At 44.6% G+C, this 19,144-nt stretch overlaps 1 protein-coding gene across 1 annotated transcript in view; it reads left to right on the top strand.

Moving 5' to 3' along the window:
• The first annotated feature begins 3,521 nt into the window (after positions 1–3,521).
• The window catches only part of LOC126474188 (uncharacterized), a 121,959-nt gene continuing 106,336 nt past the window's right edge, over positions 3,522–19,144 (top strand). Inside the window, exon 1 of the mRNA XM_050101651.1 lies at positions 3,522–3,654. Coding sequence (XP_049957608.1) covers positions 3,649–3,654 — 6 coding nt within the window. The 5' untranslated portion in view covers positions 3,522–3,648. The remainder of the gene's footprint in view (positions 3,655–19,144) is intronic.

Below are 19,144 nucleotides of genomic sequence, written 5' to 3'. Positions count from 1 at the left end.
AGGTCGACGGGCACGTGCACCTTCCGCCGACCACTGGCGACAACATCGATGTACTGTGGAGACCTCACGCCCCACGTGTTGAGCAATTCGGCGGTACGTCCACCCGGCCTCCCGCATGCCCACAATACGCCCTCGCTCAAAGTCCGTCAGCTGCACATACGGTTCACGTCCACGCTGTCGCGGCATGCTACCAGTGTTAAAGACTGCGATGGAGCTCCGTATGCCACGGCAAACTGGCTGACACTGACGGCGGCGGTGCACAAATGCTGCGCAGCTAGCGCCATTCGACGGCCAACACCGCGGTTCCTGGTGTGTCCGCTGTGCCGTGCGTGTGATCATTGCTTGTACAGCCCTCTCGCAGTGTCCGGAGCAAGTATGGTGGGTCTGACACACCGGTGTCAATGTGTTCTTTTTTCCATTTCCAGGAGTGTAAACTGCTCTGTTTCATGATGCGTGGCTGCAATATCTTAAGAATTATTCTACGCACCTCAACAGATTATTACACCATAAGTGAAATTATTGTAAAGAAATTTTCCGTGAGCATCATTTCGCTTATGCTCAGTTGGAATGACGTTACATACTTCGTCAATTTTACCTGCCGCAATGAAAAACGCCTTTGTTTTAATGATTGCCACCCCAAATCCTTTATCATCTCAGTGATACTCTCTCACCTATTTCGCGATAGTGCAGAACTAGCTGCCTTTCTTTGAACTTTTTGGATTTAATACGTCAGTCCTATCTTGTATGGATCCCACACCGCACAGCAGTACTCCAGAAGATGGCGGAAAAGAGCAATGAAGGCAGTCTCTTTACCAGACCTATTTCATTTTCTAAGTGTTCTGCCAATAAATCGCAGTCTTTGGTTTGCTTTCCTCATAAAATTATGTATGTGACCGTTCCAATTTAAGTTATTCGTTTTTGCAATCCCTAAGTATTTAGTTGAACTGACAGCCTTTAGTTTTGTGTGATTTATTGTGTAACCGAAATATAGCTGATTTCTGTTAGTAGTCTTGTGGGTGACTTCACACTTTTCGTTATTTAGAGTCAACTACCATTTTTCGCACCATACAAGTATCATGTCTTAATAATTTTCTAACTGGTTTTGATCTTCTGATGGCTTTACAACGTGGTAAAACACAGCATCATCTGCGAAAAATCAAAGTGGGCTTCTCAGTATGTCTCGTAAGTCGTTTTGTAGGTGAGGAACAGCAGAAGACATACAACACTCTCTTGGGGAACGTCATGTATTACTTCTGCTTTACTCGATGACTTTCCGAGGATTACTATGAACTGTGACCTTTCTGATAGGAAATCACGAATTCAGTCGCACAGCTGCGATACTCCTTCGGCAGGCAATTTGATTAAAACTCTATCACGAGGAGCGGTGTCAAAAGCCGTCTGGAAATCTAAAAATTTGGAATCAATTTGACATCCCCTGACGACAGTACTCATTATGTCGTGAGAATTTTGGAGTAGTTGCGTTTCACAAGAACTATATTTTCTTTGAGATAACTCATAATGTTCGAACACAGCATGTATTCGAAAGTCGTACCACAAATCGACGTTAGTATATGAGTCTGTAATTCATAAGGTTCCTGCTATTTCCTTTCTTGGATATTGATGTGACTTGTGCAACTTTCCAGTCTTTGGGTACGGATCTTCCTACGGGCGAGCGGTTGTATATGATTGCTAAGTATAGAGCTACTGTACCAGCATGCTCCGAGAGGAACCTAACTGGTGTACAGTCTGAACCGGAAGCTTTTCTTTTAAGTATTTTAAGCTGCTTTACTACACTGAGGACAACTACTTCTAAGTTACTCATCTTGGCAGTCGTTCTTGATACGTATGCTAGAATATTTACTTCGTCTTTTGAGGTCTTACCCGCATCGTACACTGAAGAGCCAAAGAAACTGGTACACCTGCCTAATATCGTGTAGGGTCCCCGCTAACACGCAGTTGTGGTGCAACACGACGTGGCTTAGACTCGACTAACGTCTGAAGTACTGCTGGAGGGAACTAACGCCATGAATCAAAAATGGTCCAAATGGCTCTGAGCACTATGGGACTTAACAGCTGAGGTCATCAGTCCCCTAGAACTTAGAACTTCTTAAACCTAGCCTAGGGACATCACACACATCCATGCCCGAGGCAGGATTCGAACCTACGACCGTAGCGCCTAGAACCGCTCGGCCACACCGGCCGGCCCGTCATGAATCCTGCAGCGCTGTCCACAAATCCGTAAGAGTACGAGGAGGTGGAGATATCTTCTGAACAGCACGTTGCAAGGCATCCCAGATATGCTCAACGCTGTTCACGTCTGTGAAGTTTGGTGGCCAGCGGAAGTGTGTAAGTCCATCGGAATGCAGATTGGACATGAATGGATGCAAGCGATCAGACAGAATGCTTACGTACGTGTCATTTCTTCAGAGTCGTATCTAGACGTATCAGGGGTCCCATATCACTCCAACTGTACACGCCCCACACCAGCTTGAACAGTACCCTACTGAAATGCAGGGTCCATGGATTCGTGAGGTTGTCTCCATATCCGTCCGCTCGATACAATTTGAAACGAGAATCGTCCGACGAGCAAGATGTCTGCAGTCATCAACAGTCCAACGTTGGTGTTGACAGGTCCAGGCGAGGTGTAAAGCTTAATCTCGTGCAGTCATCAAGGGTACACGAGTGGGCCTTCGGCTCCGAAGGCCTCACATCGATGATGTTTTGTTGAAATGTTCGCAGGCGGACACTTGTTGATGGCCCAGCATTCAAATCTGCAGGAATTTGTGGAAGGGTTGCACTTCTGTCACGTCGAACGATTCTCTTCAGTCATCGTTGGTCCTGTTCTTGCAGGATCTTTTTCCGGTCGTAGCGATGTAGGAGATCTGATATTTTACCGGATTCCTGGTATTGACGGTACAGTCGTGAAACTGTCGTACGGGAGAATCCCCGCTTCTTCGCTGTGTCCCATCGTTGGTGCGGCGACTACTGTGCCATGTTCAGACTCACTTAAATCGTGATAACTAGCCATTGCAGCAGCAATAACCGATCTAACAACTGCGCCAGACACTTGATGTCTTGTATAGGCTTGCCGACCGCAGCGCCGTATTCTGCCTATTTATATTTGAATACGCATGCCTATACGAGTTTCTTTGGCGTTTCAGTGTAAATGTAATTATTTTGTGGAAATTTTGACTTATTACATACCCATGGGTATGATGTGTTTGACGTATCTCTTTACTTTGTAAATATGTATTGTTGATTTTCTGTCATGTTCTACACGCCTGAGGATGTCCTCATGGAGATAAATGGAGTGAAAAGTATACGAAATCAAATCACAGAAGCGTGGACGATACGACATCAGTGCCTCTCACGGTGACAAGTTGAGGGTTAGAACGAGGAAGATTCCCTGCGGCTGAAGCGGGATCCGGAGCTAGCTAGCTGCCTGGTTGTGTATTTTTGCGCCACGTCTTCCTGGCGGCCAGACCGCAGAGTTCCTGATGCGTGTGCACAAGCGACAGCACAGCAGATAACAGCCGGCGGCGTCTGGTGTGGACTGCGCTCTTACGCTGCAGTGACTGTCGACTTTACGTCCTGAGCTGGCAGCCAGTCTAGCGACGTCTACAGCTGACTACCGGAGGGAATCTGGACATGCAGGTAAGGGCACCAGGCAGCGCGGGAGGGCGACGGCTCGGTCCGCTTGTAGGATGACCTACAGCCCACAACACTTCGTGCAAACGTGACGTCACTGTGACCTCACACGCTGTATCGGAGATGAGAGGAGCCGTCTATCGACTATCCCGTGATCGTTCGTTTCTCAACAGGTGAGGGCGCTACGCGAACATGACGTTCAAAACAATAACATCCTCTTCAACCAGAGGGTGTGGAGATTCGCTTTATCTTTACTACAGGGTCGGTTAACCCAGAAATTTCTTCGTTTATAGTCCTGTAAAGTTCCGCTTTCATGTAGAGTGGACTGGTTAACGGAGAGATTACAGTGTTTGCGAGAATTATGCCCGAATCTTAATGAAAAAGTTTTTGTTTATTTATTTATTTATTTACACGTCTAGCTCAAGAGGACCAAATTGAGGAGCGAATCTCCAAGGTCATGGAACGTGTCAGTACATAAAATAGAATAACAGATAAAATAAAATGTTCATGAATCCAAACCATAAGTTTAAGTAAACTCAATCAATGCTATGACCTAGGAATCAGCTCAATTTTTCAAGGAACTCCTCGAAAGAAAGGAAGGAGTCACTCAGGAGGAAACTCTGCAGTTTCGATTTGAAAGTGCGTGGATTACTGCTGCTGTTGTTGTTGTTGTGGTCTTCAGTGCTGAGACTGGTTTGATGCAGCTCTCCATGCTACTCTATCCTGTGCAAGCTTCTTCAACTCCCAGTACCTACTGCAACCTACATCCTTCTGAATCTGCTTAGTGTATTCATCTCTTGGTCTCCCTCTACGATTTTTACCCTCCACGCTGCCCTCCAATACTAAACTGGTGAGCCCTTGATGCCTCAGAACATGTCCTACCAACCGATCCTTTCTTCTAGTCAAGTTGTGCCACAAACTTCTCCTCTCCCCAATCCTATTCAATACTTCCTCATTAGTTATGTGATCTACCCATCTAATCTTCAGCATTCTTCTGTAGCACCACATTTCGAAAGCCTCTATTCTCTTCTTGTCCAAACTATTTATGGTCCATGTTTCACTTCCATACATGGCTACACTCCATACAAATACTTTCAGAAACGACTTCCTGACATTTAAATCTGTACTCGATGTTAACAAACTTCTCTTCTTCAGAAACGCTTTCCTTGCCATTGCCAGTCTACAATTTATATCCTCTCTACTTCGACCATCATCAGTTATTTTGCTCCCCAAATAGCAAAACTCCTTTACTACTTTAAATGTCTCATTTCCTAATCTAATTCCCTCAGCATCACCCCACTTAATTCCAGTACATTCCATTACCCTTGCTTTGCTTTTGTTGATGTTCATCCTATATCCTCCTTTCAAGACACTATCCATTCCAAGTCCTTTGCTGTCTCTGACAGAATTACAATGTCATCGGCGAACCTCAAAGTTTTTATTTCTTTTCCATGGATTTTAATACCTACTCCGAACTTTTCTTTTGTTTCCTTCACTGCTTGCTCAATATACAGATTAAATAACATCGGGGAGAGGCTACAACCCTGTCTCACTTCCTTCCCAACCACTGCTTCCCTTTGATGTCCCTCGGCTCTTATAACTGCCATCTGGTTTCTGTACAAATTGTAAATAGCTTTTCGCTCCCTGTATTTTACCCCTGCCACCTTCAGAATTTTAAAGAGAGTATTTCAGTCAACATTGTCAAAAGCTTTCTCTAAGTCTACAAATGCTAGAAACGTAGGTTTTCCTTTCCTTAATCTAGCTTCTAAGATAAGTCGTAGGGTCAGTATTGCCTCACGTATTCCGATATTTCTACGGAATCCAAAATGATCCTCCCCGAGGTAGGCTTCTACTAGTTTTTCCATTCGTTTGTAAAGAATTCGCGTTAATATTTTGCTACCGTGACTTATTAAACTGATAGTTCGGTAATTTTCACACTGTCAAGACCTGCTTTCTTTGGGATGGAATTATTATATTCTTCTTGAAGTCTGGGGGTATTTCGCCTATCTCATACATCTTGCTCACCAGATGGTAGAGTTTTGTCAGGACTGGCTCTCCCAAGGCTGTCAGTAGTTCTAATGGAATGTTGTCTACTCCCGGAGCTTTGTTTCGACTCAGGTCTTTCAGTGCTCTGTCAAACTCTTCACGCAGTATCATATCTCCCTTTTCATCTTCATCTACATCCTCTTAGATTTCCATAATATTGTCCTCAAGTACATCGCCCTTGTATAGACCCTCTATATACTCCTTCCACCTATCTGCTTTTCCTTCTTTGCTTAGAACTGGGTTTCCATCTGAGCTCTTGATATTCATACAAGTGGTTCTCTTTTCTCCAAAGGTCTCTTTAATTTTCCTGTAGTCAGTATCTATCTTACCCCTAGTGAGATAAGCCTCTACAGCCTTACATTTGTCCTCTAGCCATCCCTGCTTAGCCATTTTGCACTTCCTGTCGATCTCACTTTTGAGACGTTTGTATTCCTTTTCGCCTGCTTCATTTACTGCATTTTTATATTTTCTCCTTTCATCAATTAAATTCAATATTTCTTCTATTACCCAAGGATTTCTACTAGCCCTCGTCTTTTTACCTACTTGATCCTCTGCTGCCTTTACCACTTCATCCCTCAAAGCTACCCGTTCTTCTTCTACTGTATTTCTTCCCCCCATTCTTGTCAACTGTTCCCTTATGCTCTCCCTGAAACTCTGTACAACCTCTGGTTTAGTCAGTTTATCCAGGTCCCATCTCCTTAAATTCCCACCTTTTTGCAGTTTCTTCAGTTCATAACCAATAGATTGTGGTCAGAGACCACATCTTCCCCTGGAAATGTCTTACAATTTAAAAGCTGGTTCCTAAATCTCTGTCTTACCATTATATAATCTATCTGAAACCTGTCTGTATCTCCAGGCTTCTTCCATGTATACAATCTTCTTTTATGATTCTTGAACCAAGTGTTAGCTATGATTAGGTTGTGTTCTGTGCAAAGTTCTAACAGGCGGCTTCCTCTTTCGTTTCTTACCCCCAATTCATATTCACCTACTACGTTTCTTTCTCTCCCTTTTCCTACTGAGAAATTCCAGTCACCCATGACTATTAAATTTTCGTCTCTCTTCACTATCTGAATAATTTCTTTTATTTCATCATACATTTCTTCAATTTCTTCGTCATCTGCAGAGCTAGTAGGCATATAAACTTGTACTACTGTGGTAGGCGTGGGCTCCGTATCTATCTTGGCCATAATAATACGTTCACTATGCTGTTTGCAGTAGCTTACCCGCATTCCTATTTTCCTATTCATTATTAAACCTACTCCTGCATTACCCCTATTTGATTTTGTGTTTATAACGCTGTAGTCACCTGACCAGAAGTCTTGTTGCTCCTGCCACCGAACTTCACTAATTCCCACTATATCTAACTTTAACCTATCCATTTCCCTTTTTAAATTTTCTAACCTACCTGCCCGATCAAGGGATCTGACATTCCACGCTCCGATCCGTAGAACGCCAGTTTTCTTTCTCCTGATAACGACATCCTCTTGAGTAGTCCCCGTCCGGAGATCCGAATGTGGGACTATTTTACCTCCGGAATGTTTTACCCAAGAGGACGCCATCATCATTTAACCATACACTAAAGCTGCATTCCCTCGGGAAAAATTACGGCCTTAGTTTCCCCTTGCTTTCAGCCGTTCGCAGTGCCTGCACGGCAAGGCCGTTTAGGTTAGTGTTACAAGGCCAGATCAGTCAATCATCCAGACTGTTGCCCCTGCAACTACTGAAAAGGCTGCTGCCCCTCTTCAGGAACCACACGTTTGTCTGGCCTCTCAACAGATATCCCTACGTTGTGGTTGCACCTACGGTACGGCTATCTGTATCGCTGAGGCACGCAAGCCTCTCCACCAACGGCAAGGTCCATGGTTTAAGGGGGGGGGGGGGGGGGATTACTGCTAAAATTTTTGAATTCTCGTGGTAGCTTATTGAAAATGGATGCAGCAGTATACTGCACACCTTTATGCACAAGAGGTAAGGAAGTGCCATCCAAATGGAGATTGGATTTGTGCGTAGTATTAACTGAATGAAAGGTGCTGATTCTTGGGAATAAGGTGATATTCAAATAGTTCAAATGCCTCTAAGCACTATGGGAAATAACGTGTCATCTGTCCCCTAGAATTAGAACTACACTCCTGGAAATGGAAAAAAGAACACATTGACACCGGTGTGTCAGACCCACCATACTTGCTCCGGACACTGCGAGAGGGCTGTACAAGCAATGATCACACGCACGGCACAGCGGACACACCAGGAACCGCGGTGTTGGCCGTCGAATGGCGCTAGCTGCGCAGCATTTGTGCACCGCCGCCGTCAGTGTCAGCCAGTTTGCCGTGGCATACGGAGCTCCATCGCAGTCTTTAACACTGGTAGCATGCCGCGACAGCGTGGACGTGAACCGTATGTGCAGTTGACGGACTTTGAGCGAGGGTGTATAGTGGGCATGCGGGAGGCCGGGTGGACGTACCGCCGAATTGCTCAACACGTGGGGCGTGAGGTCTCCACAGTACATCGATGTTGTCGCCAGTGGTCGGCGGAAGGTGCACGTGCCCGTCGACCTGGGACCGGACCGCAGCGACGCACGGATGCACGCCAAGACCGTAGGATCCTACGCAGTGCCGTAGGGGACCGCACCGCCACTTCCCAGCAAATTAGGGACACTGTTGCTCCTGGGGTATCGGCGAGGAGCATTCGCAACCGTCTCCATGAAGCTGGGCTACGGTCCCGCACACCGTTAGGCCGTCTTCCGCCCACGCCCCAACATCGTGCAGCCCGCCTCCAGTGGTGTCGCGACAGGCGTGAATGGAGGGACGAATGGAGACGTGTCGTCTTCAGCGATGAGAGTCGCTTCTGCCTTGGTGCCAATGATGGTCGTATGCGTGTTTGGCGCCGTGCAGGTGAGCGCCACAATCAGGACTGCATACGACCGAGGCACAAAGGGCCAACACCCGGCATCATGGTGTGGGGAGCGATCTCCTACACTGGCCGTACACCACTGGTGATCGTCGAGGGGACACTGAATAGTGCACGGTACATCCAAACCGTCATCGAACCCATCGTTCTACCATTCCTAGACCGGCAAGGGAACTTGCTGTTCCAACAGGACAATGCACGTCCGCATGTATCCCGTGCCACCCAACGTGCTCTAGAAGGTGTAAGTCAACTACCCTGGCCAGCAAGATCTCCGGATCTGTCCCCCATTGAGCATGTTTGGGACTGGATGAAGCGTCGTCTCACGCGGTCTGCACGTCCAGCACGAACGCTGGTCCAACTGAGGCGCCAGGTGGAAATGGCATGGCAAGCCGTTCCACAGGACTACATCCAGCATCTCTACGATCGTCTCCATGGGAGAATAGCAGCCTGCATTGCTGCGAAAGGTGGATATACACTGTACTAGTGCCGACATTGTGCATGCTCTGTTGCCTGTGTCTATGTGCCTGTGGTTCTGTCAGTGTGATCATGTGATGTATCTGACCCCAGGAATGTGTCAATAAAGTTTCCCCTTCCTGGGACAATGAATTCACGGTGTTCTTATTTCAATTTCCAGGAGTGTATTTAAACCTAACTAACCTAAGGACAGCACACACATCCATGCCCGAGGCAGAATTAGATCCTGCGACCGCAGCAACCACGTGGTTCCGGACTGAAGCGCCCAGAATCGCTCGGCCGCAGCGGCCGGCTAAGCTGATATTGTTAACAAGAAACGACAGTAAAGAGTATATATATTGAGAGGCCAATGTCAAAGTCCCCAGACTAGTGAAGAGGGGTCGACAAGAGGTTCGCGAGCTTACACCACTTATTGCACGAACTGCCCGTTTCTGAGCCAAAATTATCCTTTGCGAATGGGAAGAGTTACCCAAAATATAATACTGTGTGACATAAGCAAATGAAAATAAGCAAAGTAGACTTCTTTTCGTGTCGAACGATCACTTACCTCAGATACCGTTCGAATAGTTCCAGCATTAAGTCTTTGAAGAAGATCCTGAATGTGGGCTTTCTACGATAGTTTACTAATTGTTTTTCGTAATATGCCTTCATGAACCCCACAATGAGATGATTTGCTGGTTTGCAATCTCAAGGCAGCCAGCCAATAATGTGTACAGGGTGAGCGTTAATGAAACCGGCAAACTGCGGGGACATTTTCCTAACTGTAAATTGAGGAAAAGAGGTCCTATGAGCTAGTGTCCGGAAATGGGACGTGTGCGTGCAACGGCAACAAAATGGTTCAAATGGCTCTAAGCACTATGGGACTTAACTTCTGAGGTCATCAGTCTCCTAGAACTTAGAACCACTTAAACCTAACTAACCTAAGGGCATCACACACATCCATGCCCGAGGCAGAATTAGAACCTGCGACCGTAGCGGTCGCGCGGTTCCAGACAGAAGCGCCTAGAAACGCAACGAAAACAAATCATCCCGGAACACAGTACAGAGCTGCATCGCATCCACGTCGCAACGCAAAAGATGTTCAAAGTGGCCTCCATGGGACTGCAGGTGGCAGAGATAGTAGCGGTTGTCATGCAGGATCCACATAATCATACTTTGGCTTACACCATGTTGGCGGGCCTCTTGCCTGGAGCTTGTACTAGAGTTCGTCTCAATATCCCGTAGAACCGGGTCCTCCAAATGTGGTGTACGCACAGTCCACCGCGTCCCTGCGCATTCGTCTGTCTGAAAGGACCCACGATCACACAAACGCCAAAAAAGGGCTCGAAACGTTGTGTGATGTGGTTGGTGTCTGTGAGGGTATTCGTTTTGGTACAGCCGTGCTGCCTCTCGACCGTTTGCATCTGCTCTGTCGTACACAAACACCATCTCGGCTTGTTCCCGACACGAATACAGGACCATTCTGCTGCCTGCAGTACGCTGCGTCAGTCGCACAGTCTGCAACACACAAGGAAAACACGGCACGTGGTCAGAGGAACTGTCATCCGTCAGCGCCATCTACCACGGCAACGATGCATTTCCGGAGGCATGTTCATAGGAAATTTTTTCCTCCATTTCTAGTCAGGAATCCGACCCAGCAGTTTGTCGGTTTTATTAATATTCACCCTGTATATTCAACTGTATTCTTTAAGGTGGCTCAACAATATAAATTTATGTTTAGCGATTCTGAAAAGTAGTTTTAGGCGTTTGTCTGTAATTAGAAAGAGTGATTAGCCTTTCTACCAGATGAATTAAAGCCGCAGCTCATTTAACTTGTGTCCTGTGAATAAATGCTCTTTGAAAACACCAGCACATTTTTTTCTCTCGAAAACGCGTCGATATTGGTAAAATTTGCTGTAATAATTGACGAAAAACGTAAGATTGGTCTTCAAAGATGTCCTTTAATTCATGACGCTCATATTTGGAAAAGAAGTGTCCTGAAAGAACTAGCTCGTAAATTTTCTTTTATACCTTATAGATGGCAGAGACTAAGTTACCCTACCTTTTACGTAAATCTCATGCAAACGTGTCATTCTTTTTCTGTGATTTTTATAGCGAGAAGTAGTTTGTTTTACCAGACCATCGTCGTGTTTTGGATATTTATTCGCATTTGTCAATTTCATGCTTCATTTGTAAATGATTGATAATGGCAACTTACTCCTGTGTGTGTGTGTGTGTGTGTGTGAGAGAGAGAGAGAGAGAGAGAGAGAGAGAGAGAGAGCTGCATTCTTGTATGTACATAAAATTGAATGTTACAGAACATACTTCTAATACAATAATAAGGGAGTCCCAGAACCTTTTACAAACGCGAAAGCGGAATAAAAATTAGACATGGCAGGAGTCGAACCAGCCACTATGCTATTTTGCTTCGTAACTGCGCGCTCATTGCCTCCACACTACGATAAAGTTGCGGAACTTTGGCCTTCGTGCTGTAAGTCACAAATCAGAACCGCTGCTAAGCCATTATGTGGTGTTTAATTATGACAAATCACAACGAAAATGACGTGTTTTTGTAAGACTTCAATGTAACGTTTCCTTGAAACAGCATGCTTTCATTATGACACAAGTTACGATACGAAAACTATCAAAATCGCAATCCAATACAATGTCTCTGTCTCAAAAGCACCCCAAATTGAACGCTAACGAAAGTCGGCAGAAGTTCCTGTGGGCTTCGATAAATGCGTGTGTCGTAAAAATGACGTCACCTTTGCACAAAGTCTTGTGTACTATTGGCTGCCCGTTTAGTTTTTAGTTCAGTTTAGTTATGTCATGTTCGTAGACCATTTTCACGATTGTTTTATCGATATGATGTGGAACAAGTCAGATCACAAGACATATATACATACATAAATAGTGCCAATATTAATATTACTGAAATTTTTAATTCTACACATGCAACTACATTTAGAGGTACAAGTTTTTTTACCAGTTTTGAAACAGAAACTCGTCCATGGAATAGAAGAAGTTGTCCAAAAGAAATGATTTTAAGCTAGATTTTAAACTTGACCTGCTTGCTGCTAGACACTTTATGGTGTTGGGCAAAAGGTCAAAGATTTTTATTGCTGAATAATGTACTCCTTTTTGAGCAACTGACAGTTTCAATAACGGATAGGAAAGGTCATTTTTCCCTCTAATGTTGTACGTATGAACATCACTGTTCTTCGCGAATTGACATAGATTATTTATAACGAATTTCATTATCGAATATATGTAATCTCATGGTGCAGTTAAAATACCTAACTCCTTGAATAGGGGCCTACATGAGTCCTTGCGTGAACACCACTAATTATTTTTACTGCTCTTTTTTGCGCAATCAGTACTTATGTCTAAGTGATGAGTTATCCCAAAAATTATTCCATAAGACATTATTGAGTGGAAATATGTAAAGTACGTTAGGAGGCTCATCTGTTTATTACCAAGACTAGCGATTGTACAAAGAGCGAAAGAAGCTGAACTTAACTGTTTGAGAAGCTCAGTAATATGCTTCTTCCAGTTCAAGTTGTCATCAATGTGAACACCCAAAAATTTGAGAAATCTACCCTGTTAACTGAGCCCTGTTCATATGCTACATAAATTGTTGGTATGAATCTATTCTGTGTACAGAACTGGACATAGTGAGTTTTTTTCAAAATTAAGGGAGAGTCCATTTTCTGAGAACCACTTAATAATTCTTTGAAAGACATTCTTAACAATATCTTCAGCTGCTTTTTCTGAAATGGGATTTATTATAACACTCGTGCAATCTGCAAAAAGTACTAGTTCTGCTTGCTGAACGTTAAGTGAGAAGTCATTCACATGAATAAGGAACAGCAGAGGACCCAAAATTCAACCCCGCGGGGCTCCCTTTGTGATAACTCCCCAATCACTAGAATTTACCACCCTCCCAACATTATTTGTGTTATTCAGCACAACGTTTTGCTTTATGTTCGTTAAGTATGATTCAAACCAGCCTTCAATTCCATAAAACCTGAGTTTTTCTAAGAGTGACATGATCCATACAGTCAAATGCGTTGGAAAGATCACAAAAAATACCAACTGGCGATAATTTGTTATTTAGGGCTTGTACTATTTGATGGGTAAATGTGTAGATAGCATTCTCAGTCGAGTAACCCTTCCGGAATCTTAACTGTGACATGCTGAGTAAATTATTTTCACTTAAATGTGGGACTACTCTTGAATACATCACTTTTTCGAATATTTTAGAAAATGAAGTCGGCAATGAGATTGGTCTATAACTATGTAAGTCACTCTTGTTCCCTTTCTTATGAGGAGGTTTGACGACTGCGTATTTCAATCTGTCTGGAAAAATTCCATGTGCCAGTGAAACATTACATATATCACAAAGGACTCCACTTATTATACGAGTATTAGAACAACACTTCCAAATTTTGTTAGAGACTCCATCAACACCACATGAGCTTTTGTGTTTCAGAATATTTATAATTCCCTTGATTTCAGTGGGGGATGATGGTGCTATTTCCAAATGCCTAAAGTTCTTTGGGACTGACAATTTTAACATATTTTTTTGCTTCTTCAACTGAACCTTTCAACCCTATTTTTGCTGCTACATTCAGAAAGTGATTGTTAAAAATACTTGCAACTTGTGAATTATCGCTCACAACATCTTCATTTAGCTTTATTTCTATGGTATGCTGTGCAATGGCTGCCCCGTATCCCATTTGACAATATTCCATATAGTTTTAATCTTATTATCCACATTATTAATTTCTGTCAAAACACATAAGCTTCTAGACTTCTTAATGACTTTCCTTTACAGTATCTTTTGTAATAAACAAGTAATGTCGGATCCTGACTTATTCTGGCCTGTCCATATATTTCCCTCTTCGTCTTACATGATATCTTAATTCCCTTAGTAATCCATGGCTTTCTTAACTTTGTAATGGCTTTTTTTGACTAACGTTTCAGGAAAGCAACTCTCAAATATTGAGACAAATTTACAGTGGAATAAATCTAATTTGTATATATTTAGATTAAAGTTCAGTCTTGATCACGTTATGTCTGTTTTAATGAGTAACCGGTTTCGGTTTTTTCTATAAAACCATCATCAGACCCATTGGCTCCCTTGGGTTGGTAGGTGGAGCTCTCCTTGCTGCTGTGCAGTCAACTGCAATCAGTTGACTGCACAGCAGCAAGGAGAGCTCCACCTACCAACCCAAGGGAGCCAATGGGTCTGATGATGGTTTTATAGAAAAAACCGAAACCGGTTACTCATTAAAACAGACATAACGTGATCAAGACTGAACTTTAATCTAAATATATATCAATTAATTGGTCACTGAATTCCAAAAATGTTTACCAAAATTGTGCAAATCTAATTTGGTATCAGCATCATTTTCTGTGTATACTTCGTCCCATTCTACCTCTTCTAGGCTGCTCATAAAACTCTGTACCCTGTTTGCATCAATAGGTCTCTCTGCCTTGTATGAACCTGCCTGAATCCTGTAAGGTGCTATATGTGTTATTTACATTAATTGTGCATCATGATCAGTTAGCCCATTAACAACTGGGTACACATTAATTGTTTCTGCTTGAGCACTGTCTATGAAAATGTTATCGATAATTGACCTACTATCCTGCTGCACACGAGTTGGAAAATTTACAACAGATACTAGACTGAAACAGCCAAACAAATATTCTAGCTCATTTTTCCTATCCGTATCTTTTTAATAAATCTACATTAAAATCACCACAAACCACTAACTGCTTCTTTTTGTCTGACAGGTAGCCCTATAATGCCTCTAGGTTTTTCATGAATAACTGAAAGTTACCTTGAGGGGATCTGTAAGTTGTTACAATTACTGAAGATGTATATTGCAGTAGCATCTCACAAGAACATGCTTCAAGGATCTGATCTACGCAAAAACTATTTGTTTCAATAGTTTTGACTTTGTTTCCAGTTTTTATATAAGTAGCAACTCCTCATTTTTCCATGTTGACTGTACATGAATAAGATGCTAATCTGTAATCCCTTAAATTTAACTTCTCCATCTCTGCGGTTACATGGTGTTCAGAGAGACACCAAGCATTCTATACCTTCAAAATATACCCCATTTTCTAGGCATCCAAGGCGCTCATCTATCATATTTTTCAATCCTCTAATGTTCTGATGAAACACCCAAATTTTATTTCTTTGGATACTGCTACAGACATTATGGCACTGTTCTATTTTAATCTGTTTCAATACTCTCTGTCTGTAACCTGACTCTAACCTAAAAAATGTGTCCCTCTGACTCCAGTAATCACAGGTATTTTGTCTTGTGTGTGTGTGGCCCCCCTTACATTTTCTGCAAGAAGATCAACTAATCTATCCTTCTTCCTCCTATTCAGGGGCAAGCCATGACTAGTGTAACCCCCCCCCCCCCCCAGTTGCATCAACAGGCACAGATTTAGTTTCTGCCAACAACAACTCCTCCCCCCCCCCCCCCCCCCCCAGCTCTCAGTTAACACGGTACACGGTTGACAGCCGTCCTAACCCAGGGCTGGTCATGGCGCTGCGAAACATCCACAAACCCCACACGAGTGTGAGCTGTTTCTGCTCCTATTACTTCCAGGTCATACCTAATACTAAGTCCGAATTGCTACCCAGGCTGTTTCCTGTTCCTCCTACTATAAGAATATGATCCTCACCCGTTCCCATGGCGTTAGCGTGTGCGCCATCCAGCGATCCAGATGCAAACTTGTCAACTGGCCCTTAAGGGCTGTGCTTTCCTCAACAGTCATTCACATTCTATTCCCTGTAACCCCATTTCCATTAGATGGGTAGATCACACAACTAATGAGGAGGTATTGAATAGAATTGGGGAGAGGAGAAATTTGTGGGACAACTTGACTAGAAGAAGAGATCGGTTGGTAGGACATGTTCTGAGGCATCAAGGGATCACCAATTTAGCATTGGGGGCAGCGTGGAGGGTAAAAATCGTAGAAGGAGGCCAAGAGATGAATACACTAAGCAGATTCAGAAGGACGTAAGTTGCAGTAGGTACTGGGAGATGAAGAAGCTTGCACAGGATAGAGCAGCATGGAGAGCTGCATGAAACCAGTCTCTGGACTGAAGACCACAACAACAACACTCCCCTTTCCAGTAAAGGCATGTTTCAAACGAGCAAATTCAAGCAGTTATAACAGAAGGACTAAAATTCAGTAGCCGAGCGGTTCTAGGCGCTTCAGTATGGAACCGCGCTGCTGCTACGGTCGCAGGTTCGAATCCAGCCTCGGGCATGGATGTGTGTGATATCCTTAGGTTAGTTAGGTTTAAGTAGTTCTACGTTCTAGGGGACTGATGACCTCAGATGTTGAGTCCCATAGTGCTCAGAGCCATTTCAACCAATTATTGAACTATATGAAACAAAATCGTCATTACTTCTGAACGGTTCAAACTGCACGGTTCGCAGCGGGGGATGATGGGAATTAGTATGCGCATCACTACGTGCATTGTTGTTGTTGGCCACTTTCATTTGAATGGGTTCGCAAGTAAGCAAAATTGGCGCATTTCGGGAACCGAGAATACGCATTTCGTGATCGAGAAGTCTCTTCGCCCCAACGGATGAGTCTGTGGTGTGCGATGTCCAGTGACGGAATAATCGGTGCGATATTCCTTGATGGCACCGTGAATACCGAAATGTACGTGAAGATTTTGGAAGATGATTTCATCCCCATTATCCAAAGTGACCATGATTTCGATAAGGTGTGGTTCATGCAAGACGGAGCTCGACCCAATAGAAGCAGGGGTGTGATTGCTGTCCTTGAGGAGTACTTTGGGGACCACTTTGTGGCTCTGAGGTACCCACAGGCCACTCGAATGGGCCTCGATTGGCCGCCATATTCTCCAGATCCAAACACATGAGACTCCTTTTTGCGGGGCTATATTAAAGACAAGATATACAGCAATGACCCCAAAACGATTGCTGAGCTGAAAACAGTCGTTCAGAAGGTCATCGACACCATCGATGTTCGGACATTTCAGCGGGCCTTGCAGAATTCCGCTATTCGTCTGCGCTACATCATCGCCAATGATGGCAAGCATTTCGAACATGTCATAACCTAAATAGGAATATTTGTAGTGACTTTTGCATGTTGAATAAAGTGTTTGCAAGCAGCAGTTTGTAACTAATTTACTTTTTTTGTTCATATACACTCCTGGAAATTGAAATAAGAACACCGTGAATTCATTGTCCCAGGAAGGGGAAACTTTATTGACACATTCCTGGGGTCAGATACATCACATGATCACACTGACAGAACCACAGGCACATAGACACAGGCAACAGAGCATGCACAATGTCGGCACTAGTACAGTGTATATCCACCTTTCGCAGCAATGCAGGCTGCTATTCTCCCATGGAGACGATCGTAGAGATGCTGGATGTAGTCCTGTGGAACGGCTTGCCATGCCATTTCCACCTGGCGCCTCAGTTGGACCAGCGTTCGTGCTGGACGTGCAGACCGCGTGAGACGACGCTTCATCCAGTCCCAAACATGCTCAATGGGGGACAGATCCGGAGATCTTGCTGGCCAGGGTAGTTGACTTACACCTTCTAGAGCACGTTGGGTGGCACGGGATACATGCGGACGTGTATTGTCCTGTTGGAACAGCAAGTTCCCTTGCCGGTCTAGGAATGGTAGAACGATGGGTTCGATGACGGTTTGGATGTACCGTGCACTATTCAGTGTCCCCTCGACGATCACCAGTGGTGTACGGCCAGTGTAGGAGATCGCTCCCCACACCATGATGCCGGGTGTTGGCCCTGTGTGCCTCGGTCGTATGCAGTCCTGATTGTGGCGCTCACCTGCACGGCGCCAAACACGCATACGACCATCATTGGCACCAAGGCAGAAGCGACTCTCATCGCTGAAGACGACACGTCTCCATTCGTCCCTCCATTCACGCCTGTCGCGACACCACTGGAGGCGGGCTGCAAGATGTTGGGGCGCGAGCGGAAGACGGCCTAACGGTGTGCGGGACCATAGCCCAGCTTCATGGAGACGGTTGCGAATGGTCCTCGCCGATACCCCAGTAGCAACAGTGTCCCTAATTTGCTGGGAAGTGGCGGTGCGGCTCCCTACGGCACTGCGTAGGATCCTACGGTCTTGGCGTGCATCCGTGCGTCGCTGCGGTCCGGTCCCAGGTCGACGGGCACGTGCACCTTCCGCCGACCACTGGCGACAACATCGATGTACTGTGGAGACCTCACGCCCCACGTGTTGAGCAATTCGGCGGTACGTCCACCCGGCTTCCCGCATGCCCACTATACGCCCTCGCTCAAAGTCCGTCAACTGCACATACGGTTCACGTCCACGCTGTCGCGGCATGCTACCAGTGTTAAAGACTGCGATGGAGCTCCGTATGCCACGGCAAACTGGCTGACACTGACGGCGGCGGTGCACAAATGCTGCGCAGCTAGCGCCATTCGACGGCCAACACCGCGGTTCCTGGTGTGTCCGCTGTGCCGTGCGTGTGATCATTGCTTGTACAGCCCTCTCGCAGTGTCCGGAGCAAGTATGGTGGGTCTGACACACCGGTGTCAATGTGTTCTTTTTTCCATTTCCAGGAGTGTAGTTCAGTAATTGTCACTCCGTATGTGTAAAGTCACAGGTGAAATCTGCACAAAAATGTAAATGCTCGTTTGTTAAAAGTCTTAAATCTCTGAAAAGTCTTCATCGATTGGTTCGAAATTGTGATACAACGTTGCATTCGAATAAGCGCGTGTTTATATATAGGCCTACCTATCGTTAAATATATTTAGCATGTATATGAATATGTAACATATAAAGAGGAAAACTTATTACCAAAAATCTTTTACACGTAACTCTAACGGAGAATTGGATGGACATAGACTATATATATTTTAATACCATATATACAGGGTGGTCCATTGATCGTGACCGCGCCAAATATCTCACGAAATAAGCGTCACACGAAAAAACTAAAAAGAACAAAAATTGTCTAGCTTGAAGGGGGAAACCAGATGGCGCTATAGTTGGCCCGCTAGATGGCGCTGCCATAGGTCAA

The sequence above is a fragment of the Schistocerca serialis genome, chromosome 4, assembly GCF_023864345.2.
Source record: "Schistocerca serialis cubense isolate TAMUIC-IGC-003099 chromosome 4, iqSchSeri2.2, whole genome shotgun sequence".
Taxonomy (NCBI): Eukaryota; Metazoa; Arthropoda; class Insecta; order Orthoptera; family Acrididae; genus Schistocerca; species Schistocerca serialis.
The sequence above is the reverse complement of the archived record's forward strand: the minus strand, read 5'-3'. Positions and strand labels throughout refer to the sequence as shown.